We start from the raw sequence: 24671 nt of genomic DNA, 5'->3' as shown, positions 1-24671 counted from the left end.
ACTGAGTACAGAAGGGTCCCTGCCTCATTTCTGGCTTATTTCTCACAAGTCTGTGGGTTGGCTGGGCTCAGCTGGATGGTTCTTCCACCCCCATGTGGTGGTCACTCTTGTGGCTTCATTCAGCTGGAGCTCAGCTGTGGCTGGAATGTCCTGGGTGGCATTAGGCTTATCCCCATGTGGCCGCTGTCTCTATGTGGGTTCTCTCCAGCAGGGTACCAGGACCTGTTTATGTGGTAGCTCCGGGCGCCAAGAACACAGAAGCTGCCACCTCTTAAGGCCTGGGCTCGGAAGTTCCAGACTGTCACTTCTGCCACATCCTATTGATAAGAGCAAGTCACAAGGCTGACCCACAGTCAAGGGAAGGGGAAAAAGCCTCTATCTCTTGCTGGGAAGAGTGGTGTGCACCCACAGGGATGCGGGGAATTGCCGGTGAGAGTCTGCTCCTTCCCCCAACCGCCATCTCCTTACCCTGGCTTTCTTTTTCTTCTTTTTTCTTCTTTGACATTATCTTAATTATTTTTGTTTATTATCTATATTTTTTAAAAAATATAAGCTCTATGACAGCAAGGGCCATCTGTGTCTTATCGACCACTGTATCAGTGCCTAGGACTGTGCCCAGCACACAGAAGGCAGCCAATATTTAAATGAATGAATAAATGAATCCCTGGGGACCAACTTCAGGTTTACCCAGGGTTGTGGGGAATGGAGAGAAAGTGAAGGCCACAATTCCTAGGCAAGTGCTTTAGGATTTCTGAGAGACACAGAGAGAAAGGTCGGGAGGGAAGGAGAAGGATTAGGGGTGGGCAGAAGAAATGTCAGGCAGGAGAAATGGCAGAGGACTGGAGCTTCATGAGGGATGGTCCAGGGGCTGTTCTGGTCACTGTTATGTCTCCCGCCTCAACCAGCTGGGGCCTGGCACACAGTAGGTGTCCAGAAAGCATGTGCTGAATGAATGAACTTTCTCCAAAAATCCTTCTCTGACTCCACCTCTCTTTCCCCAAGCTGGGTCAGGCATCTCTGTGGCTCCCACACCCCTCTCGGCAACGCCATTCCCACCTTAACCACTGTTAGTCATCGCTGTCTGGGATGGGTCCATGTTCCCCATTGGACTCTGAGTCCTGTAGAGACAGGGTTGGGGCCGCCTCAGTCACCGCTGGGTTCTGAACATCAGCCAAGGGGCCCTTGGCACGCAGTCAGTATATGTCGCATCAGCTTCCTCCCTGGGGGGCAGGGCTGTCTCCATCCTTGCTCCCAGCCTGGCCAGACAGAGTGGACACTCAGGAAACACCTTCGCTGATTCTAAGATGCACTTTTTTCTTTCTTCTTTTTTTTGCATGTGAACAATTCTGCCTTTGTGTGTGAGCATGTCCGTTGCACCCGCAGCCTGTGAATTCTGTAAGAGCAGGAATACACATGATTCACATCTCTGCACCAGTACCGGGCCTGGCCTAGGGTCAAGTCTGAACAAATTTTTATGGAACAACCTCATGAATACTGGCGTACCTTGGAGATATTGAGGGTTTGGTTCCAGACCACTGCAATAAAGTGAGTCGTGATTTTTTTGGTTTTCTAGTGCATATAAAAGCTATATTTACACTATACTGTAGTACATTAAGTGTGCAATAGTATTATATCTAAAAAACACAACGTACATACCTTAATTAAAAAATACTTCATTGCTAAAAAATGCTAACAATCATCTGAGCCCTCGGGGAGTCCTAATCTTTTTGCTGGTGGAAGGTCTTGCCTTGGTGTTGCTGGCCTCTGAGTGATCAGGGTGGTGGCTGCTGAAGGCTGGGGTGGCTGTGGCAACTCCTTAAAATAAGACGACAAGGAAGTTTGCCACATCGACTGACTCTTCCTTTCAGGAAAGATTTCTCTGTAGCGTGTGATGCTGTTTGATAGCATTTTACGCACAGTAAAACTTCTTTGAAAATTGGAGTCAGTCCTCTCAAACCCTGCCCCTGCTTTATTAGCTAAGTTTATGTCAGTTAATATTCTAAATCCTTTGTTGTCATTTCAACAATGTTCATGGCATCTCCACCAGCGGTGGGTCCGTCTCAGGAAACCACTTTCTTTGCTCATCCGTAAGAAGCAACTCTATATCCTTTCAAGTTTGATCATGAGATTGCAGAAATGCAGTCACAGCTTTAAGTTCCATTTCTAATTTCCACTCTCTTGCTATTTCTACCACATCTGCAGTAACTTCCTCCCCTGAAATCTTGAACGTCTCAAAGTCATCGATGAGGGTTGGCATCAGTAATTGAGTTTGGATGAATGAAAGTTGTCTGTCAGCTCAGGGGTTTTGCATAGGCCAATCCCTTAGCATGGGATGCACCTCCCTAACAGGTCGCCTGGCTCACTCCTACTCATCCTTTAGGTCTCAGCTCAGGGGTCCCCTCCTCCAGGAAGCCCTCCCTGACCTCCAGGCTGGGTCAGGCATCCCTGTTTGTGCTCCCACACCCCTATGGGGCCTCACATCCCAGCCCTGCCCACTCTGGGTCATCATTATCTCTGGATAGATCTGACTCCCTCACTGGACTCTGAGCCCCGTTGGGGCAGAGCTTGAGGCTGTCTTGGTCATTGCTGCATTTCCAGCATCCAGCCCAGGATGGGGCCTGGAGAAATGCTGAATGTTTGATGAGTGAAGAGGGATGGGCAGGGCTGCAGCCTCTCTCGGGCTGGTGCTCTCGGGAGCCGGCAGGGGCCCTGGGAGCCAGGTGTGCGTGTGCAGGCGCCCTGCAGACTCACCCTGGGCTGAGAGTCTGACCATCTCCCTTTCCTCCAACCTTGGAGTCCCTGAGAGCAGCGCCTGGGTTTGATGCGCCCCTGGGCCCCTGCTCAGAGCTGGAGGGGAACGCATGAGGTTCGCACATGGAGGCGGTGGGTTTTGGGGGATGCGGGCTGTGCATGTTGTCTGTGTGTAATTGTGTCTCTTAAGGTCTGCACGTCTCTGTGCCTGAACGTGCGTGTTTGCAAGGCTTTTGTAATCGTGTATCTGAGTCTTGCTTTTCTTGAATGTTGTGTCTTTCCTTTCCCTCTTGGGCCGGGTGTGTGTGTCCGTGAACGTGGGGAAGGGGTCTTGGCTACCTGCTGGTCCGCGTGCTTGGTGTCTGGGATGTCCGTGAATAGTTTAATCTCAGCATTTGTGTCAGTCCCTGAGGACACGAGTGAAGCTGCGCAGCTGCCGGTCTCGCCTCCCTCTTGAGACCTGTTCAAAACCTTCCGTGGTCTCATCACCCCACGACGAAGTCCCAAAGTCACAGCCTGGCGTCCGAGGGCCTGGCCCTGCTGCACTGTGCATGCTGTGGTCAGCAGACCACTCTGCCCCCAGCTCTCGGGGTGGCCTTGAGCGAGCCTATTCCTGAGCTTCTGGCTCCTCCTCGGTTGTTTTCTGAGGCTCCTTTCCAGAACTGACCTGCAGACGGTCAGGAAAACCTTTCAAGTAGCACTTTCTGGAAATGGCCTAGGAAATGGGGCTGGGGGCCCCCGTGGAGCCTGGCTTGGGGAGACAAGGCCGAGACGAGGGGGTCATAAAAGAATGGGAGGGGCAGAGGGGATGTCTGGGAACTGCAGAGAGGAGGACAGGGTCGAGGGGAGCTGCTGGCCCCCAGGGCTGTCCCAGTGGGCTGGGTGTGGGTGCCTTGCTGCGCCTGTCGGCTGCCACCACTGAGTCTCATCTTCCTGGCTCTGTATCTTTCCATTCTCGCTGTCACTTGTGCCTCTGACTGTGCCTGTCTGTGGTTCCCTCTGACTTGGCCTCTTGTCCACTCCTTCTTCCTGCCAGACTTTCCCAATTTTCCTTTTCTGGGGAATTCTCTGTCCCCACTCAACCCCCCTTTCCTCGAGGGCCCTGTGCCTCTCCCTCTTTTCCCATTCACGTCTCGCTCTACTCCACCTCCCTCGCTGTCACACTGATGCCATTTTAAACGGTCCTGAGGAAGAAGAGGAGGGCGAGAACAGGATGGAGGAAGGTGTTATGGAGGAGTTGGTGCCCGAGCTGGGATTTGAAGGGTGGTCCGGGGGTTGGTGGAGAAGACATTAAGATTCCGGGGAGGGAGGAGGCCAGAGCTCAGGGAGTCTGGGTACTAGGCCCAGAGTCGGGCTGTGGGGGTGGCCACACTGCCACCATGGGCCCAGAGTCCTGGCTGGGGCCAGGCAGGTCCTGCTGGCAGGGACCATGCTGGTGGTTTCGGAGTGGGTAGGTGAGTAGACAGTGCGGCCAAGGGCAAGTGAATGACCCGTGTCAAAGTGAAAGAAAATATGTAGAGACAAATTTTAAATTTCATATTTTATTTGGGAAGAAAAAGTTGTTATTTGGGGCACACACACAGACTGGGTGGTCTTTGGTATGACTGAAGAGCAAAGAGGAGGTTGGAGTTTTCACAAAAAGGAGAAATGTGGCCGGGCAAGGTGGTTCACGCCTGTAATCCTAGCACTCCGAGAGGCCGAGGCAGGTGGATCGTTTGAGCTCAGGAGTTCGAGACCAGCCTGAGCAAGAGCGAGACCCCCGTCTCTACTAAAAATAGAAAAATTAGCCAAGCATGGTGGCACGTACCTGTAGTCCCAGCTACTGAGGGGTGGGAGGGCTGAGGCAGGAGGATCACCTGAGCCCAGGAGTTGGAGGTTGCAGTGAGCTATGATGATGCCACTGCACTCTACCTGGGGTGACAGAGCAAGACTGTCTTGGGGGAAAAAAAACAGAGAAATGTTACATATTGTTTTTTTGTAACAGTCATTGGCACTAGTGAAGTTTTGGGGAGCCGACAAGTTCTGACTGGTGAATGACAGCAATAGACAAAGCCAGTCTTAAGGTAGCAGCAGGTTGTTTCGGGAGCCGTGAGACAACACTGGCCTCAGGCTGCAGCGGCAGTTTTGGCAGCCAGGCTGGCAGAGAATTTGGGACTTTGTCCCGGAGTGGCGAGACCGTGGAGGACTTTGAACAAGTCTCAGTGTTAGAAAAACCCTCTCTGGGGCCCCCAAGGGGGACTGAGGACCCAGTGTGACTGGGTGGTGGCCTCATGAGTGGCTGGGGGTTGGGGTCCCTGCCCCACCTTGGGGCCCCACCCTGGACATCACTGTCACATTATTGCACGCAGGCCAGCCGGCCAATAAGCTGCTGCTTGCTGTTACTATGCGTCCTAGCAACAGGGTCTGACCTTCCACTAACGGGGGGAGACCGCACCAGTTAGGAGAGTGTGAGGGGAGAGGGACAGCTTGCAGGGCAGGTGAGTCCCCCAGGACACGGCTCTCCCGCTGGGCCCCGGGTGGGTGGTGGCGGGGCCTTCCCGTGCCAGTCCCAACTCCCTTGGCGGCCCACATTCTAGCCACTCATGTGCCTGCCCCTCGGGACCTGTCCCTGGCTCCCCCTTTCCTCTCCCCAAGCCATAGCGGGATGGGCTAAGGAGAGGACCCGGGTGAGTGGGGACAGCAGGAGGGAAATGCCCCCACCCGGGACAGGAGGAGCAGATCTGGTGGGAACAATGTGATAAGGACACGTTTCTATGGGGGAGGGCAGGTCCAGGAGGGACAGGGGGGGCCAAGGGGACAGGAGGGAAGGCAGAGACACATGGCTGAAGAGAGAGCCAGTGCGGACAGGGTTCCGGTCCTGGCTGTGCCTCTGGGCGGGAGACATCACTTGTCTTGTGTGAGCCTCAGTCTCTCTGTCCCTGTCAGCTGGGGACAGCGATCAGACAGGAGCGTCTCTCCCAGGGAGAGGAGTCTTAGTAAGTATTTTACAGGCAAGGGGCCAGCAGGGGGTGGAAGTGTGAATGGCAGTCAGTGCCACGGGGGCTCCCAGGTGCGGAGGAAGGGATCTGACCAGAGACCATCAGACAGGCGCTCTGAAAGACGGGAGGGGAAACTGAGGCCGGGAGGCAGAGCGTGGGGGACTTGCCCACACCACTCAGCGGGCGTGGGGTAGAGCCAGGATTCGATCCCGGGCGGTCTGGCTGCAGGTGTGGGTCCCCCACCACCGCTCTCCGCTGCCCCCACACCCACAGCTGCTCCCTTCCATCGGGCCTGTGCCCGGGCCGGGAGCTGGGCTTAAGCCCTTTCCTGGCTGCGTGGTTTGCAGGGCCCAGGACGAAATGAAAACGCGGGGCCCCTGGTTCAGACAGTAGGGAGAATTTCCGTGAGCGTCAGCACAGTGTTAGACCAGGCACTGAGCCCTTCTCAGCACAGGCCCCTACAGGGCACAGGTGCACCCCTAAAACCAGCCCCGCTCCTGGGTCACCCCACAGGCTCCCGACTGCCTCAAGAGGCAGCTTGGTCTTCATGCCCATTCCCCAGCGAAGCAAACAGGCACAGAGAGGTGATTCATTTTGCCTCAGGTCACACAGCATGTCAGTGGCAGAGATGGGTTGTGAACCGGGCCTGTGAGGCCCCAAAGTCCCCTAACTCGTGCCAAAAATGTACCCCTGGTGTTTGAGGAAGACAGAGCTGTGGGGTTTCCAGAGGGGACTTCCTTCACATCTTCAGTGTCTCTCCCTGCCCCACGCCAAGGCCCACGAGGCGTGAACGGCTTCCTTCTCCTTCACGGACGCTGAGGATCACGCATCCGGTGACTCTGCCCTGTCCCCCGCCACCCTCTGAACCACTGATCACCATGGCCACTTCGAAGTTGCCGTCGGTGCCTAGGGAGGAGGAGACCACCATCCTTATGGCCAAGGAAGAGCTGGAGGCCCTTCGCTCGGCCTTTGAGTCGGGCGACATCCCCCAGGCCGCCTCTCGCCTGCGGGAGCTGCTGGCCTCCTCCGAGGGCACCGGCCTGCAGGTAGGTATCACGGGCGAGACGGGCGGCGGCAAGTCGTCCCTCATCAACGCCCTGCGTGGCCTGGGGGCCGAGGACCCCGGCGCGGCTCTCACTGGCGTCGTGGAGACCACAATGCAGCCCTCGCCCTACCCGCACCCGCAGTTTCCCGATGTGACCCTGTGGGACCTGCCGGGGGCTGGCTCTCCGGGCTGCCCGGCTGAAAAGTACCTGAAGCAGGTGGACTTTAGCCGCTATGACTTCTTCCTGCTGGTGTCCCCCCGCCGCTGCGGGGCCGTCGAGAGCCGCCTGGCCTCGGAGATCCTGCGCCAGGGCAAGAAGTTCTACTTTGTGCGCACCAAGGTGGACGAGGACCTGGTGGCCACGCGTACCCAGCGGCCCTCGGGCTACAGCGAGGTTACCGTCCTGCAGGAGATCCGAGACCACTGTGCAGAGCGGCTGCGGGCGGCTGGCGTGGCCAACCCCCGCATCTTCCTCGTGTCCAACCTCCTGCCCGCCCGCTACGACTTTCCCTTGCTCATGGCCACCTGGGAGCACGACCTGCCGGCCCACCGGCGCCACGCGGGCCTGCTGTCGCTGCCTGACGTCTCGCTGGAGGCCCTGCAGAAGAAGAAGGACATGCTCCAGGAGCAAGTGCTCAAGACGGCCCTGGTGTCGGGCGTCATCCAGGCCCTGCCTGTGCCCGGGCTGGCGGCAGCCTACGATGACGCCCTGCTCGTCCGGTCGCTGCGCGGCTACCACCGCAGCTTCGGCCTGGACGATGACTCGCTGGCCAAGCTGGCCGAGCAGGTGGGCAAACAGGCAGGCGACCTGCGCTCGGTCATCCGCTCCCCACTGGCCAACGAGGTCTCGCCTGAGACCGTCCTGCGGCTCTACTCGCAGTCGTCCTACGGCGCCATGCGGGTGGCCCGTGCCTTTGAGAAGGGCATCCCTGTGTTTGGCACGCTGGTGGCTGGTGGCATCAGCTTCGGCACCGTCTACACCATGCTCCAGGGCTGCCTCAATGAGATGGCCGAGGACGCCCAGCGCGTCCGCATCAAGGCCCTAGAGGAGGACGAGTCCCAGACGGATGTCAGCTTGGAGGCTGCTGGTGACAATGGCGTGGAAAAACGGGAGTCTGAGGAGGGAGGCAGTGAGGAAGCCCCAGTGTCAGTCCTCAGGAAGCTCAGCCTCCTCCTCAAGTACATTCTCGACAGCTGGAAGAAGCGAGACTTAGAAGAGAAATAAAAGTGCAGCCCTCACCCCTTGCCTCACCCACAAACCAAGCCTTAACTAAATCAATCAACTAAACAAACCACTGGTGTGGTGACAATGAGAGCAGTTGCTGAGGGGCAGGGGTGTGGAGGGGACGGGAGTGACCAGAGCTTGTGGTCTGAGCAGTGCATGGGGAGGGGGCATCGTGGGGAGGGATGGGGGAGGCGGGGGCCTGAGTCCATGAGGGGCGTACTGAACGGGGATAGGAATGACCTAGGGAAAGGTTCCAGGTGTGGACGGTGGGCCAGGGCTCCTTGGTGGTGTCTGTCTCCCTGGCCCCCATCTGGCCAAGGGGGATTTGTGTGGCAGCAGGACAGTGGGCCGAGACAGGAGCCGACCGTCGAGCTAGGTGGCTGAGTGGCGATTGGGTCCTACCAAGGTACTTTACTTTCAATCTCATGTCCCTTTCTGAGAGCCCTGTGTCCCAAAGGGCAGCCAGTCAGTGCCCCGAATGGGCACAATGGTGCCTAGCAACTGGCTAAACTGGTGGGGCCCAGCGGATGTCCTGGGCCCCGCTGCGGGCGAGAGATGGCAGGTAGGGGCGGGGGAAGGGCAGGTTAGGTGGACGCGGGGCTCATCTCCATGTGGAGCTTGGGGGAGACAGAGTGACAGTGGAGGGGACAGAGCGCAAGCGGATGGTTTCCACGAGCACAGAGGAGAAAAGAGGCAGAGGGCGCAGCTCGGTGGCCTGGGGCGGGTCTCATCCCAGGGTCCCAGGACGGCAGCAGTGTCTGAGTGTGAGTGCCGTGGTGAGGTTCCCGGTGCTTCTGCGACTGGGAGGAATCTCGGTAAGTCTCTGTGATGTTGATGCGGTGGCTCTAAGACTGTGAAGTGTTTGCTGAGTCTGGGGTCACCTGTCTCCAGGGGGGAGCCTGGGGGGGTGTGAATACTGGGACCCTGCTGAGAGTGGGGCGAATGCGTGGTGAGGTTTCTGAAAGCTGCACCTGGCTGAGCGACAGAGGGTACGTGCCACACAGGGGCTGAGGGTCTCTGTGTCTGGCCCAAGCATCCCTGGGAGACCAGACTTCTAAGCACCAAGTAGGTGCCTCACTCTGTGCTCGGCGCAGAACGACACCCTCATACCTGTCCGCGTCTCAGCTCCTACCTTCTGAGTCGAGGGTCCCACGTGCTTAAAAAATTAAAGAACTAATAGACTGGGGGATGTTGGGCAGGTCAGGACAAGCGTTGCCCAAGGGCTTCTGTGGGCTCAGACAAGGCTCAGTGAAGAGGGGGTTTCCAGGTTGGCACCCCCAGTACGGGGGCAGGGCTGGTGCTGGGAACCAGTGGGACCACCTTGTGTCCTGAAGAAAGAAACTGCCACGAGGCGGAGGAGCTGGGAGGGCAGGAGCTCCCGCGAGGCTTGGGCGGCAGCCAGGAGGGAAGCTGATTCACCGCCCAACGTGGCCGGCTGGGCCAAGGGCCCAGGACCCTTTAAAGTGGATGGAGAAGATCCTTCCTCCTGAGCGCAGATCCTGGGGAGGTACAAGCGTGGCAGTGCGAGATGACAGCCCACATCCACGGCTCCAGGAACTCAGGCAGGGTTTGGAGCAACTGGCCAGTGACCGAGGGTGGCGGGGGCGATTCAGGGTCTGGCACATGGGAGGCTCCTTTTTCAGCCACAGCAGCCGGGGGAGTAGCAACGGGACCTGGCCCTGCCTTTGGAGAGTGCCCTGGATGCCTGGCTGGGGTCGAGGGGAAGCCCCTGCTGTCTTAGGGGAAAACAGGACCTGGGAGCTGAGTCCTCTCCCAGCCTTTGCGGCCTCTGCCACGTGGGGTGAGGGGTGAGGACGAAGGCTGGGGTCCAGCGCCCAGCCTGGGTGCTTACATCTTGGGGAAACCTTCCAAGGTCCACGAAGATCACAAGGTGGCTTTGGAAGCTGCTGCGTACGAAGTGAGTGGCAGAAGGGGACTGCGTTGCAAGGGGGTTGGCCTCACCCCTAGGTGCTCACATCTGCTCCCTGCAGATTTTTCCAGAATCTGATGATGGTTCTAGCTTCATCTGGCAGACTGAGGGGGCGCCGATTCCCTTTGTGCAGGGCTCTGTGCCGTGCAAAAGGGCCCCTCTTCCAGGGAGGCCTCTCCACCACCTCTGCCCGGACTACTTAGGGTTCACATGGGCCTTTCTGCACCAGCGGGGGTGCAGGGATTGGGGTAAGGAAATCCCCAGATGCTCAAGACAGAAGGTCCTTTCCAAGTCCAGGCTCCAAACCAGCCCACGTCCCTGCACCCTGTGACACCATCCTACACACAGGACTCCCAGGCCCCGCTGGGGCTGGGATGGAAAGGCCAGGAATGAATATCACATGCTCTCGACACTGGTCTGAAAGCGTCCTGTCCCTTCTGCCTCCATCTCTCCGTGCCCCAGCCCCATCCTGACAACCTCCCCCATCCCAGCCCTCTCCTCCCAGTTCCTGCCCCACCCTCCTGCCTCGTTTCCCGGGCTCCAGTCATGTTCCCAATAAGGCCACAGAAGGACCTTTCTAATGTCCACAGCAGACCCCTCGCTTCCCTGCTCAAAACTTCCGTGGCTACTCACAAAGACCCAGCCGCTCACCCTGATGTCACAGGCCCTTTCCAAGCCAGCCTCTGCCTACACCCCACCAACAGCAAAACCCCGAGTCTTCCTACGACAGCAGAGCTGGGAGGGCTCTGAGGAGTCACCTCTCCATGTCACAGGTGAGGAAACTGTCCCCTCCATCCTATCCCGCCCTGCAGTGGAAATGTGACCTGCCCAGTGTCACCTGGCAAGTCCCTGGCATGTCTGGGACCAGAGGTGGTCGTGCAATCCCCGGGTGTCTGTGCTGGCTGTCCTGGTCCATTGTACCAGCAAGGACACCAGGGCCCAGGCGTAGGACAGGGTTTGCCTAGGTATGCCCTGCAGTTGCTGAGCAGACGCAGGTACTCACAAGCCAGCAGTGAGGGCAGTATCTCCACAAGTGCACCAGCCCCTTGGGCCTCTCTTCTCCCAGATCTGGGACTGCAGCACCCAAAGAAGTCTTGGCATATGTGAGTGCTTGTTTGTGCAACAATCAGGGGGTTTTGTGAGGCAAGAGGATCTGATGGAGCAGGTCCCCGTCCTGGCTCTGGTGCAGGCTGAAAGACACTTAGCGAGCGATTTTCCTACTCTGTAAAGTGGACACTTCAGGAAATTATGCATGTGGTTAGAACAGTGGCTGGCCCAGAGTAAATGTTATCAGTGATGATGAAGGTTCTAGTTCTTAATCACTGCCCTGGATTGCTGATCCACTGTGCCTGGTGTGTGTTAAGTACCAAGAAATGTAATTTAAGAGTTTGAACTCTAGGACCAGAAGACCTCAGTCCCATTCCTAACACCCCCTGCCCTAGCTGGTAGCCTCGGGCAAGTTAATCATCCTCTCAGCACCAAATATAAATAGTAAGAAAATCTCTTCCAGGCTGGTATGAGCCAGGAGTACCTCACAGTGATGAATAGATGTTAACTAAAGTAAAGCACTTAGCCTGGCGTATTGTTACACCCTCGGTACTGTTAGTAGTGATGCCTCAGACACAATCACAGCTCACTGAAGCCTTGAACTCCTGGCCTCAAGTGATCCTCCCACCTCAGCCTTCTGGGTCACTGACATTACAAGTGCAAGCCACCATGCCTGGCTGTCATGGTTACTTTTTAATTTGGTCTGTCTCTTGAGAGTGGTCATAAGTGGTCATAAGCCAAGATAGCCACTCTCTAGGAGAGCTCTCAGCAGGGAAAAGTTTGATGCAGGTGTGTCAAAGTCAAAATAAAAATGTAGAGATGGATCACCAAATTTAACATCTTATTTGGGAAGAAAGAATTATAATTCAGGGCATACACGCAGACCAGATGGTCTTTGGTATGGCCAAAGAACAAAGAGAAGGTTGGAGTTTTTATTTAAAAAGAGGCGTGTTACATGTGGTCCTGAGAGAAAGTTCACTGGTATTAGTACAGCTCTGGGGAGCTGGCAGGCTCTGGCTGGTGGGTGACAGCGGGTGGGCAAAATTAGTCCCAGAGTTGTATCAAGTTATCTCAGTAGCTACAGATAAAACTGGTTTCAGGTTACAGCAGGCAGTTTTAGCAGCCAGAATTGCCAAGAATTATATTTCTAGAGCAATGTTATGTACCCTAAGTGCCTTTCCCCCCTAGCCTCTCAACTCTGATTTCGTTGGTTATGACAAGAATGACCCAATTCATACGGCCAACTTTCACATTTTCCCCTTTTGATCAAGGCCTTTCTCTGAGAGCATTGCTGAGCCACCATTTTGCAGTTAGGCTTAACTGCTCCTTGGGGCCAGGATAGACCTGGACTGGCTGTCTCTGTCCCACCTCGGGGGAAAGTATAGGGGTCTATGTCAGCGTCCTGGGCCACATTTGAGTAACAAAAAGGCCAGGAGGAAAAATTTCCTCAGGGCGGGTCTACTAGGAATCCAGCATCAAGCCCCGTCTTCTCAGTTCCATGGGCATCAGCACTGATCTCAAGGTGTTGAGCTAACATTATTCTGTTGGAAGAGTTGGCTTTGCAAAGATGAGACAGGCAATAAGAACAAAGCTTAGAAATCATGATACAAAAAATAATCGGCAACAGTATAAGTCCAGTTTGAATAATAGTTCTAAACCATGAACCTAGTTTTGAAGGTAACCAACTAAGCAAGTTGAAAACTCTAGACATATCCAGTGAGATTTGTTCAAGCCAAGTAGCTTGCTTTTTTAATCTTATGTAATTGTGCTTCCAATTCTCCAGAGGGATTTACCCATGTGTAGCAGGTAGTGTTAGCTATTGCACAAACACCACCTTGTTCAGCTACCAAGTAACCCAGAGCAATTCTGTTATCTAACACTTCTTTAGCAAGAGAATCCGTGGAAGTTTGTTGAGCCGCAATGGCCTTAGCTGTTGAGTCATCTATAGATCCGATCGTTAAGGATAAACTTAACTATTGTTTCTAAGTGACTAACTCTGATCCAAGGGATTACAGCTCTGACAACTGAGGCTCATCTGGCTAAACATACGCCTCATGGTGCGGTTTCTCTTTTATTTATTTATTTTTTTGAGACAGAGTCTCACTCTGTTGCCCGGGCTAGAGTGAGTGCCGTGGCATCAGCCTGGCTCACAGCAACCTCAAACTCCTGGGCTCAAGCGATTCTCCTGCCTCAGCTTCCCAAGTAGCTTGGACTACAGACTTGCACCACCATGCCTGGCTAATTTTTTCTATATATATTCTTAGCTGTTCAGCTAATTTCTTTCTATTTTTAGTAGAGATGGGGTCTCGCTCTTGCTCAGGCTGGTCTCGAACTCCTGAGTTCAAATGATCCGCGCACGTCGGCCTGCCAGAGTGCTAGGATTACAGGTGTGAACCACCTCGCCCGGCCCGGTTTCTCTTTTAGCATGGTGATGTAAGTTAATAGGTGTCAACTACTGTTTAGACTTTGCTAACTTAAATTGAATTCAGAAATATCCTAAACCACATTGGCCTTTTATTTTCTATTTATTGAGGCATTATGAAATCCCTCACAAATAAATATGTATCCCGGTGAGCACAACCGTAATTCCATGCGGGGTACCTTGTATACTAATAGTTATTTGTAGGGAGGTATCAGCAGTTTTTATCCAAGGTTCTATTATCTGATTATTACATTGTTGGAGACCATCAACAATGAAAGGATTAGGATCATAAACATTTTTGCAATTAGTCAAGTTCTATTTTTTACAATTTTTAAATCTAATTTCAAAGGCTTTTCTGTAGACCATAGGCACTGCTGGGGTAAAACAGGGAATCTGGACATGTGGGTCTGAAAGTTTGATTTTGTGGAAAGGACTGGATGCACCGTTTGAACAAATGGTTACATTAGAAGCATGAGTGAAACCTGTCATGGGGTAGATTAAAGGTTTACTTGCATCGTGAACAGGTTGGGGTTTTTCGTGGCAAATCCAACAGTCAGTTATATTTCTCCCTTTGGCAATGGGCTGAGTGATGCAAACTAGGGCATGATCTTTCCAGGAAAATATAGGCATATATGAAGGGACCAAGAATGAAAGGAAAAGAGTATATTGGCCGTGTTCGGGCATCTCGGGATAGCAGTCTAACACGGATATAGTCTGCTTCGTCTCTGGATGAGTTTTAGTTTTAAATCCCCGGTTGGGGTGCTGGTCCGGTCTGGAGTAAGAGTCTTTCTTAAATGAGAGATGTGGATCCAGGAGTCAATGCCCTTTAGTTTGGTGGCACAGGGATTAGGGAGAAGGACTTGATACAGACCTTTCCAGAAAGGCTGCAGAGATTTCTTTTTTTTCTTTCTTTTTTTTTTTTTTTTTTTTTTGAGACAGAGTCTCACTCTGTTGCCCGGACTAGAGTGCCGTGGCATCAGGCTAGCTCACAGCAACCTCAGACTCCTGGGCTCAAGGGATCGTCCTGCCTCAGCCTCCCCAGTAGCTGGGACTACAGGCATGCGCCACCATGCCCGGCTAATTTTTTCTATATATATATTTTAGTTGTCCATATAATTTCTTTCTATTTTTAGTAGAGATGGGGTTTCGCTCTTGCTCAGCCTGGTCTCGAACTCCTGAGCTCAGACGATCCACCCACCTCAGCCTCCCAGAGTGCTAGGATTACACCCGTGAGCCACCGCGCCCAGCCCTTTTATTTCTTTATTTCTTTTTTTTTGAGACAGAGTCTTGTTCTGTTGCCCAAGCTGAAGTGCAGTGGCATGATCACAGCTCACCGCAACCTCCAACTCCCAGGCTCAAGCCGATCCTCCCGTCTCAGCCTCCCAAGTGGCTGGGACTACAGGTGTGCCACCACGCCCGGCTAATTTTTCTATTTTTTTGTAGAGACGAGGTCTCCCTATGTTGCCCAGGGTGGTCTTGAACTCCTGGGCTCAGCGATCCTTCCACCGCAGCCTCCTCGAATGCTGGGATTTTAGATGTGAACCACTGCACCTGGCCCCCTGGAAAGAATTCTTATGTAGGTGTCTTTTCCAGTAGACAAAGTCACCAGGCTGCAGATTGTGGTGTTTTAGATCTTTGTCTCCTGGGAGCATGCTGTGGAAAGATTGTTCTACCAAAGTGTGGTTTTTATTCATTGCTTTATTAAAGTCCTTACGATATTGGAGTATGTCTCCTTATATCAATTGGGCGTCAAGAGCAGAGGGAGCCAAGTGCATAGGACAGCCTGTGACTATTTGAAAAGGTGTAAGTTTACGAGCTCCGAAGGGAATGGCCCTTAGATTTAATAATACAAAGGAAGAACTTTAGGTCAAGGAAGGTGTAGAGTTTCCATAAATTTTGCCAACTGTTTTTTTTTTATATTTTCATTTGTTCATTCTATTAATACTTAAGCCAGAAGATTAGGGATGGAAATGCTATGAAATTGGCCAAACTGAACATACTTGTTTTATTGCCTGGCCAGTAAAATCAGTTCCCTGATCACCGTGCAATGCAAGAGGTGTTCCCCAGGTGGGAATAATTTATCTTGGCCACAGCTGAGGCAGTGGCTTATCTACAGAGAAAAGCCTCTACCCACTAGAACACGCAAACTGTAGTACCCATGGGAAGGGAGTAGTTAGATGAAATCCACTTGCCAAACCTTGAAAGGCACATTAGATAAATTAAAATGTCCAGGATCAGTATGTACAGGTTTTCCTGGATTAAATTTAGGGCAGGTGGTGCAAGCCACAAAGGCATTTTTTTTTTTTTTGCAGCTTTTTAAAATGTCACCCCACCAATATTGTTTCATAAAAGAAATTAATTCTTTAGTGGCTCAGTGAATCAATTATGTACCATAATTAACACTGAATTTGAGAGAACTGGTTTGTTATCAGGTCCAAACCACAGTTCTTTTTTTTAATCATCAAACCAGCAGCCAGAATCGTTCCAAGTTTGTTTTTCGGCTTCTGGTGCCCAATTTTGCGCATTTTTGGCAATTATTTTTAGATCATCTTTTGAAGGCTCTTTTAGTGGGGCCACTACAGAGATTTGATTAAATGGACCTTTAATAGGAGCATTTTTTCCAGCACGGTGTTTTCCTCTAGCTTCCGACAGTCTAACCTTGGCTTTGATAATAGTGAAGGCAGCTGCTGGTAGCTGGGTGGCATCCAGTGAGTCCTGTATATAGGATCCATTTTTAATTTGGAAGTGAGGAAACCCCTTTGCTTCCATAGCATTGCAAAATTATGAGCAACCCCAAAGGCATTCTCTGCTATCCATATATATATTAGCAGATTTTCCTTTAATAAGGAGGCAAGCCCAAGTAAGAGCATTAAGTCCGGGCTGTTGGGTGGAAGTAGCCTCAATGACTTCAAAGGAAGTGGTAACTGCATATCTTGCACAGGATCTACCATTATCATTTAAAAAATATGATCCCTCTGTAAACCAGGACAGCTCAGCATTATCTAGTGGAGTTTCTTGCAAGTCTTTTCAAGTCTTTGCAAGTCAGTGTCAAACAGTCATGGGGGTCTCTACAGAAGGAAGGAGTAAGAAGGTAGCAGGGTTGAGATGATTACATTGAGTGAGTTATGTGAGGAGCAGCTAGTAAAAGGAGTTCGTAAGATGTGAGACAACTGATGGAGACGTTGAATATGATGTGAATTTAGAAGAGCTTTAGCATCATGGGGAACAGAAATGGTTAATGGAGGCCAGGTGTGGTGGATCACACCTGGAATCCCATCACTTTGGGAGGCTGAGGAGGTAGGATGGCTTGTGGCCAGCAGTTCAGCCTGGGCAACACAGTGAGACCCTGTCTCTATTAAAAAAAAAAAAAATTAGCCAGGTGTGGCGGTGCACACCTGTGGTCCCAGCTACTTGGGAGGCTAAGGCAGGAGGATTCCTTGAGCCCAGGAGTTCGAGGTTACAGTCAACCATGATTGCACCGCTGCACTCCAGCCTGGATGACAGAACAAGACCCTGTCTCTTAAAAAAAAAATGGTTAAGGCAGATCATGTGACAATTTCTTCAGTGGACTTAATTAACAGGGCAGTAGCTGGGATAGTTCTTAATGAAGGGGGTGACCCTTGAGCTACTGAATCTAGTTGCTGGCTTTAATACCCAATGGGGTGGTGCCGATCTCCAGGTTTCTGGGTTGGGACACCCAAGGCATTTACTTGCTGTTTATAAGCAAAAAGGAAGACAGGAAGTTGATAATTGAGGTATCCTAGGGCAGGGGTATTTAAAAGCCCTCCTTTGAATTTAATAAATGAAGTATCTTCAGTTTTTTTTTTTTTCTCTTTGAGACAGAGTCTCGCTCTGTTGCCCAGGCTAGAGTGCTGTGGCATCAGCCTCACTCACAACAACCTCAAACTCCTGGGCTTAAGCAATCCTCCTGCCTCAGCCTCCCAAGTAGCTGGGACTACAGGCATGCACCACCATGCCCAGGTAATTTTTTCTATATATTTTTAGTTGTCCAAATAATTTCTTTCTATTTTTTAGTAGAGACGGGGGAGTCTCACTCTTGCTCAGGCTGGTCTCGAACTCCTGACCTCGAGCGATCCTCCCACCTCGGCCTCCCAGAGTGCTAGGGTTATAGGCATGAGCCACCGCGCCCGGCCTTATCTTCAGATTTTTCTCAAAAATAATTTTGAGATAATGGGATCGGGTTTAGAGGGTTTAAGTAGGGCACACAGGGGTTGAGCAGTCAAAGAGAAGTTTGCTGTCTGGTTACAGCAGTATCCAGTGAGTCCAAGAAACCCTCGAAGTTGTTCGGTTTGGCGTTTCAGTAATTCTAGGACACTTCGTATTTGTTCAGGGTCCACATGTGGTCCTGCTTCAGAAATCAGATTACCCAGACACTTAACTTGGGTCTTAACTAGTTGTTTTTCTTTAGGAAACTTATGACTCTTGGTGGCTAGGAGTTTTAATAAATGTTAAAGGTTGCCTGTGCAGGAGAACAAAGAAGTCAGTCATCTACATGTTGTGCTAAGGACGAGCCTTGGGGAAAAGCCACATCTTCTAAATCAGCCTTTGGAATTTGGGGGAGGTAGGAAGGACTTTCAGTATGGTCTTGAGGCGTAACGATCCAGGTATATTGTAGTTTTTCTTGGGTGAAGGCATTGACTGTCTCAATCAATAGGGATGCTAAAGAAGGCACTTACAGAGGTCAATTACAGTGGAAAACTTACTCTCAGTTGGTATTGAGGTCAGTGAGGCATATGGATTTGGAACTGGGATGACGAGGTATAAAAATATTATTTATGACACAGACATCCTGAACAAATCTCTATCCGTGGCTGTTAGGTTTTCTTACTGGGAGAATGGGAGTATTACAAGGGCTGGTACAAAGAATTATTAAGCCTTGAGTCTTCTAATTTTCAATGACGGGCTTTGTGCCTTACAAGGCAGGTTGGCTCAAGGGATACTGTTTACTATTAGGCAAGGTCTTGGTGGGGTCCATTTGGATTTTGATCTGGGTCTACTATAAATCCTGACACCTGTTAACGATGTTGTCCATAAAGAGACAAGTATCTGTTCCAATAAGGAATTTCAAATGTCACCAGAGATGTTTTTGGCACATGGCACCACATACCAAATAAGCAGAACATCATTGGTGGAGTCCAGTGAACTATTGGGCTCATCAAACTCTGCCATTATTTCTCCCTCTTGGGAGAAGGAGATGCTAGCATGGTATTTCTCCAAAAAAAATATCTCATCCCAGTAAATGAGCTGGAGCGGACTCCACCAGTAAGAAAGGTTGGGTGTCCTGTAAAGGTTCAAAGTGGAAAGTAGTGGACTGGGACAGAAAGGCTTGAATTTTTTCTTACTCCAGGGCAGGGGCTGGTTGAGGTTGCCGGGGTTGAGCACCAACAGGGATGCTCCTGTGTCTATGAGAACAGAACCTCACTGCCAATTTGAAGAGTAATCTCCCCAAGGTGATTAAGAGGGAGGATTGTAAATCCTCAGAGCCCCTTTACTGGGAGGGAGAAACTGAAGTTCATGTGAAGGAGACTGTCTAATTTGTTTAAGTTTAGGACAGTTCTTCCAATGGTCTGGTTGTTTACAATAGGGACAATTTCCAGGAGAGAGCCCATGTGGATTAAAGTTGTGCCACTTAGGGCCCCAGTTGTTTTCTCTGGGAGCACTCATCTTTTGTAGTTGGAGATTTAGAATTTTAGTGGCCTTCTTTTTATTGGTATTATCTAGGGTACGAGTCAATTGATTTGCCAAATTAACAAGATCAGCAGTTGGTATAGTCTCCCATTCTAGCCAGGCTCTTTTTAGTAGTTGAGAAAGTTCTTGGGAGAAACCAATAACAAACATAGAATTAAAGGTGATTCTAGTGGAGCCAATATCCATAGGAAGGCCAGAATTTTCTTTAAATATAATTTGGAGCCTGCTTTGATAATTATGGACTGGTTCATTGGGCTCTTGGGTATAACCCTGAATTTTATTCCAGTCTATGGTTTTAGGAAATGCTTTGAGAATGGCCCTGTGTAAATTTCTTGCAAGTTGCTGAGCCTCTTCCCAATATTGTAAACCAGATTCTGGGGAAGTGGGGACAGGTCTCACTAAATTCTGTTGGGGACTGATCCCATCTGCTTTTACCATCCAGTGTTGGGCCTGTCCTTCTCCCACGACTACCTGAACAAGTTGGCAAAGTTTGGAGAAGCCTGGCTGGTTAAGCCTGAACTATAGTGTCAAAGTCATCCGCAAAACGACGGGGTCTTCGGTAACTTTAGGAAATTCCTTGGCTATAGCCTGGAGTTCAGCCTTAGTGCAAGGAACATAAGAAACCAGGATCATTAGAGGGCCTGATCTTAAGGAACAAGTTTTTATAGGTTGAGATGGGAAAGCAGAAGTGGGGGGTGTTATCAGAGAAAGATTTATCAGAAAAGAAAGGAAGCTTGGAAAGTGAAAAGAGGACAGTATATGGTGCCTGAGTGACAGAGAAAGATTTGGGGCTTCTAAAGTCATTTTTTCTTTTAGTTTTTTGTCTTTCCCCATTAATTTAGAGATAGTATTTTGGAGGCAAGGCAAGTTTTGAATTTTTATTGCATTTAGAAACCTCAATGTACCAATTATGGTATACATTCCATTCAGATTGCTTAGTTTAAGAGCCTCAGCTTTCTAATTTATTCCTGAGATAAACCAATTTAGAGAGGTCAAGGAACCCCAGTAAGGCCACTATAATTCCAGGTCATTTTTAGTATATTTGGCCCATCAAGCTAAGAAAACGTGATAATGAATCATAATGTTTAAGCATATAACCAGCTGGAGTCCCTGATGCGGGGTTATTTTGGCATCCTTTGAATTCTGAGAACCTGTTGTGATCTGGTTTAATGCCAAATGTACAAAAACCAAATTAAAACACAAGCACTGGCTGAGGGGTTCAGTGGCTCATGCCTGTAATCCTAGGACTTTGGGAGTCCAAGCCGGGAGGATCACTTGAGGACAGGAGTTTGAGACTAATCTGAGCAAAATAGTGAGACCCATCTCTACAAAAAAAAAAAAAAAAAGAAAGAAAGAAAGAAAAATTAGCTGGGCATGGTGTGTGCCTATAGTCCCAGCCACTTGGGAGGCTGAGGCAGGAGGATGGCTTGAGCCCAGGAGTTTGAGGTTGCAGTGAGATATGATAATGCCACTACACTCTAGCCCAGGCAACAGAGCGAGACCGTGTCTCAAACAAACAAACAAAATATACAGCACTGACAGAAAATAAAATACACACTTAGCAGGAAGGACCATAAGCCTTCCCCAAATGAAGGGAAAAATCCCCTCATCCAAACCTCGAGGTCCAAACTTCACAGCTGAGATCAATAGTAGGAAATTAATCCTCCCCAACAGATCTCCCAAACAGGGGGAAAGACTTCTCCTCACCAAATCCCAAATAAAACAGAACTCAACCATATTCGGGGGTCTGTCTAAGGGGAGAGGAGGTGACCCGCAGAAGCAAGGGGCTCAAAGGGTCCCTGTATGGGCACCGCATGCCGTAGTTCCAAGGGCTGGTGATTCTCCCCAAAGTTAATCAGCTTTGACTCCACTTGCGACACTATGTATGTCAAAGTAAAAATAAAAATGTACAGAAGAATTTCTAAATTTAATGCTTTATTTGCAAAAAAAGAATTGCATTTGGGGGCATACACACAGACCAGGTGGTCTTTGGTATGCCTGAAGAACAAAGAGAAGGTTGGAGGTTTTATAAAAAAAGAGGCGTGTTACATGTGGTCCTGAGAGAAAGTTCATTGGTATTAGTAAAGCTCTAGGGAGTTGGCAGGCTCTGGCTGGTGGGTGACAGCGGCGGGCAAAATTAGTCCTTGAGTTGCAGAAGTTATCTCAGTAGCTACAGATAAACTAGTTTCAGGTTATAATGGGCAGTTTCAGCAGCTGGACTTGCAGAGAATTACATTTCTAGAGCAACATTGTATATACCATGAGTGCCTTTTTCCCCTGGCCCCTCAACTCTGATTTAGTTGGGTATGACAACAATGACCCAATTCCTACGATCATCTTTCACAGCTCTGTGTCAGGTGAGACACAAGAAGGCGAAACGAAGATGCATAAAACAGAAGAAATTTCTTACTCAGGGGCAGAGGTTAGGGGTGCCAACGGGAGGCTGATGGGAAGTCTGAGGTGGCAGGGAGCTCAGCCAGTGGGCGGGAGAGCGAGCACGAGGGCAGGAACCTGGGGCCTATGCCTTTATTAAGGCCCAGGGGTGTTATCCCTTGGGTGCTTTCCCATGGGGGTGGGGTGTGGATCAGCTATTTTAAAGAAAACATGCTGGAAGGGGGAAATTCGCATGGCCTGATGTTGACCGTTAGGCTTGATCGTGGTCAGCCACTGTGGGATGTGTTACATTTTTGGCCAGTGAGATGAGGAACAAGGGGGCTATACTGCAAATGACCACAAGGGGAAGGGAAGTCTTTACTGGGCCAAGAGGACAAGATATGACTGGGTTTCAGACAACTTAAGGCCTAAAAGTGGATGCCAAGGCAGGAGCTGTATTACGCCAATGTATGACAGACATGCAGAGGGAGCTGGAGAGGGCAACCCAGAGTGAAAATACTCCCTTACCTGTCCTGTTGAAGGTCACCAAGTTCTGAAGACAGAGAACTAGGGATCAGGCAGCCCATGGCAAGCAAAGCCCTGCCAAGCCTCAGTTCAAGATATTGACGCTGTCGCCAGAGGTGGCCAGAGCTCTGACGGAGGTCCTCAAGGTGGGCAACCTGCCAGCAGCAGCTGCCAAGTCGCAGGCCACACTTCGCATTAGCAGGGGCACAGGCTCAAGCACCCTGAGGGGCTACAAGATGAAGACCCCAACTCAGCCTGCATGGGTATGGTGGAAATGACCAGGAACCCCACACTGTACCAGCACCCCAAGTACCCCAATGTCATCATCTGGTTGTGGGTCCCTGCAGCAGGGCAAGTGCTTCTACTTCCTCCGCTCCCAGATGGACATGGACTTTGCCACTTCCCACAGCCGCCGCTCAGCACCTACTCTGAGGACAGTGGGCCCAGCCAGATCCAGGATGGCTGGGAGCAGAGCTGAGGGTCAGGCGCAGACTCTGGGGGGCTGTGGGGGCTGGATCCTTGAAGGATTGCCTGCCCCTTTGCCTTCATCTTCCAGCAGAGACCCAGAGTGGGAAAAGGGGTCACCCAAGGTTACACTGTATAACTGAACTGGGCCCCACAGTGAAATAATGCTGCTGGCTGCCATTTCCTGACAGTAGGCACTTCTCAGTCACTGGTGACGGAGCCCAATCACTTGTATTAAGGGAAAAAGGGTATGTATTGGCTCATGTATTTGCAAAGCCAGGATGTTGCAAATGCCATGTGCCCAATACAGATCCAACACCCGTGGATGACTGATGGCATCTAACAGGCCAGGCACCACTTTCATGAGCTCAACTTACAACCCTCCTAGGAGGTAGATAATTATCATCTTATTTTAGAGATAAGAAAACAAGTCAGAGAGGTTTGGTAATGTGCTCAAGGCCACACGGGTGTAGGTGGCAAGGCTCGGATCTGAATTCAGGTGGTCTGGCTCCAGGGCTGGCATTCTTAAGCCAAGTGCTGTGCTCGTCACAAGTGCTTGAGCCCAGGTAGCCGTCAGGACCTGGCAGTACACGGCCTGCTCCAGCGTAGCAAGTGATTGAACAGTGTTCGTGTTTCCTGCGGTAGAAGGCGTGAAGGATCCCAAGATCTTCCTACTCTCCATGTTTGAACTGGGCAAGGATGACTTCCACCTGCTGGAGATGAAGGGGAGAGCCAGGCGTTCCTGGTGGCTATGCCCAACATCTTGCAGCCCATCCTAGAGATGGCCTCCCTGCAGCAGCGTATCTGGCTGTTGGCCACAGTGGCCTGTAGCATCAACCTGAGCCCCGTGTCACGCATATTGGGTGTGGCATGAGACCTAAACACACTCATCCACCCTCTGGAAGGCTACTGCCATAGCACAACTCCCTTGTCAAGCTGGCTGAACAAATGGGCCAGCCCCTGCACAAAATCCTAGAGGCAGTACAGGGCCTATGGGCCGAGGTCACAACGGTGGTGGAAAGGCTAGGCCAGGCTTCACCCATCCTAGGCACCCTGGCCACCTCCTGCAGCACCTCCTTCACCACCATCTGCCAGACGCTTCACACGACCGTGGACATAGCTGCCACGGCCACCCAAAGCATGCTGATTCAGACCTCCCTTGACAACACCAACCACAAGATCCCAAGTGAATCTAGTCAATCTCAGCCCTGATCCTAGACCAGCTAGAGGTGGCAGGGAAGGACCGGAAGGACACAGTTCTACCTGTCTCCAGCTGCACGGTGTTGGGGGATGGGAAGGAAGAATCTCAAGCTTCAACCCTCCTGGACCCAGCCACATGCTGTCTTGTGCTTTCTTGCCTTGGTTCTTACACCTTTGTCCCCACCTTCCCCGCTCTGGCAACCCCAAGTCAACCAGCAGACAGACCCCCTGGGAAGCAGGGGTGGGGATGGGACATCAACATGTTTTGACAAGGCAGGGAAGAGCTCAGTTACCTAGCTGGAGGGCAGTTAGGAGGGTTTCTACACAGACTGAACAGTGGGGCAAGGGATTTAGAAGCTTTTCTGTGACAGGGCAGTAAATGTCACAGCTCCAACAGGCCTTGACGATTGCCTTAACACTGACATATTGGCCAGAGAGGAGGCTCCTGCCTAAGGTCAGTCAGGAGGTGGCAGTGCCAGAGCCTGCCCTGGGTGTCATACCGCTCAGACCTCGGCCCCTCTAGAGAGACTTGTACAGACACCTCACTTCTGGGCTAACCTTTGGCCTGCTGAGTGCTTTCTTCACTGCACTCCACCCCCTTCAGTCATGCTTTTCTCTCGAAAGGCCCTGGGTACCCATCCTGTGGAACACCAGCGTGGCATGAGTATGCCCAAAGCAGGAGGGACAAGGAGATGAAGAAGTGCCATGGGGTGGGGGCGGTGCTAGCGGGTAGACAAGAGACTCAGCTGGCTGGACCAGAACTGCTTTACTGAACGGTGGATTGGCATGATTTGCTCGTGAGGACTAATTAGGGGTGGCAAGGCCGATTTGGAGACATACTTTGGGAAACACTGAACTGAGTATGTACTGTATTTAACTGAGCAGATACGGGTTAGTACTTTATCAAACCGTATAGCATATTTAACTGAGGCTACCATACATTCTAGATTTAAATTAAAGGTAGGAACTGCTGTTTTTAAGCCAGAGTAGATGAGGTTTAT

General features: G+C 51.2%; 1 protein-coding gene across 1 annotated transcript; it reads left to right on the top strand.

The window, feature by feature from the left end:
• The first annotated feature begins 216 nt into the window (after positions 1-216).
• Positions 217-8055, top strand: IRGC (immunity related GTPase cinema). Its single transcript, XM_045531533.1, has 2 exons — positions 217-429; positions 6505-8055. The coding sequence occupies exon 2, from the start codon at positions 6608-6610 to the stop codon at positions 7997-7999; it is 1392 nt and encodes a 463-aa protein (XP_045387489.1). The 5' UTR covers positions 217-429; positions 6505-6607; the 3' UTR covers positions 8000-8055.
• The last annotated feature ends 16616 nt before the right edge of the window (positions 8056-24671 follow it).

The sequence above is a fragment of the Lemur catta genome, chromosome 19 (genome assembly GCF_020740605.2).
Source record: "Lemur catta isolate mLemCat1 chromosome 19, mLemCat1.pri, whole genome shotgun sequence".
NCBI lineage: Eukaryota > Metazoa > Chordata > Mammalia > Primates > Lemuridae > Lemur > Lemur catta.
Note: the sequence above shows the minus strand (reverse complement) of the source record. Positions and strands in the feature narration are given on the sequence as shown.

Excerpts from the sequence above, each read along its gene's own strand:
- IRGC (XM_045531533.1), top strand. The coding sequence starts at position 6,608 with ATGGCCACTTCGAAGTTGCCGTCGGTGCCTAGGGAGGAGGAGACCACC.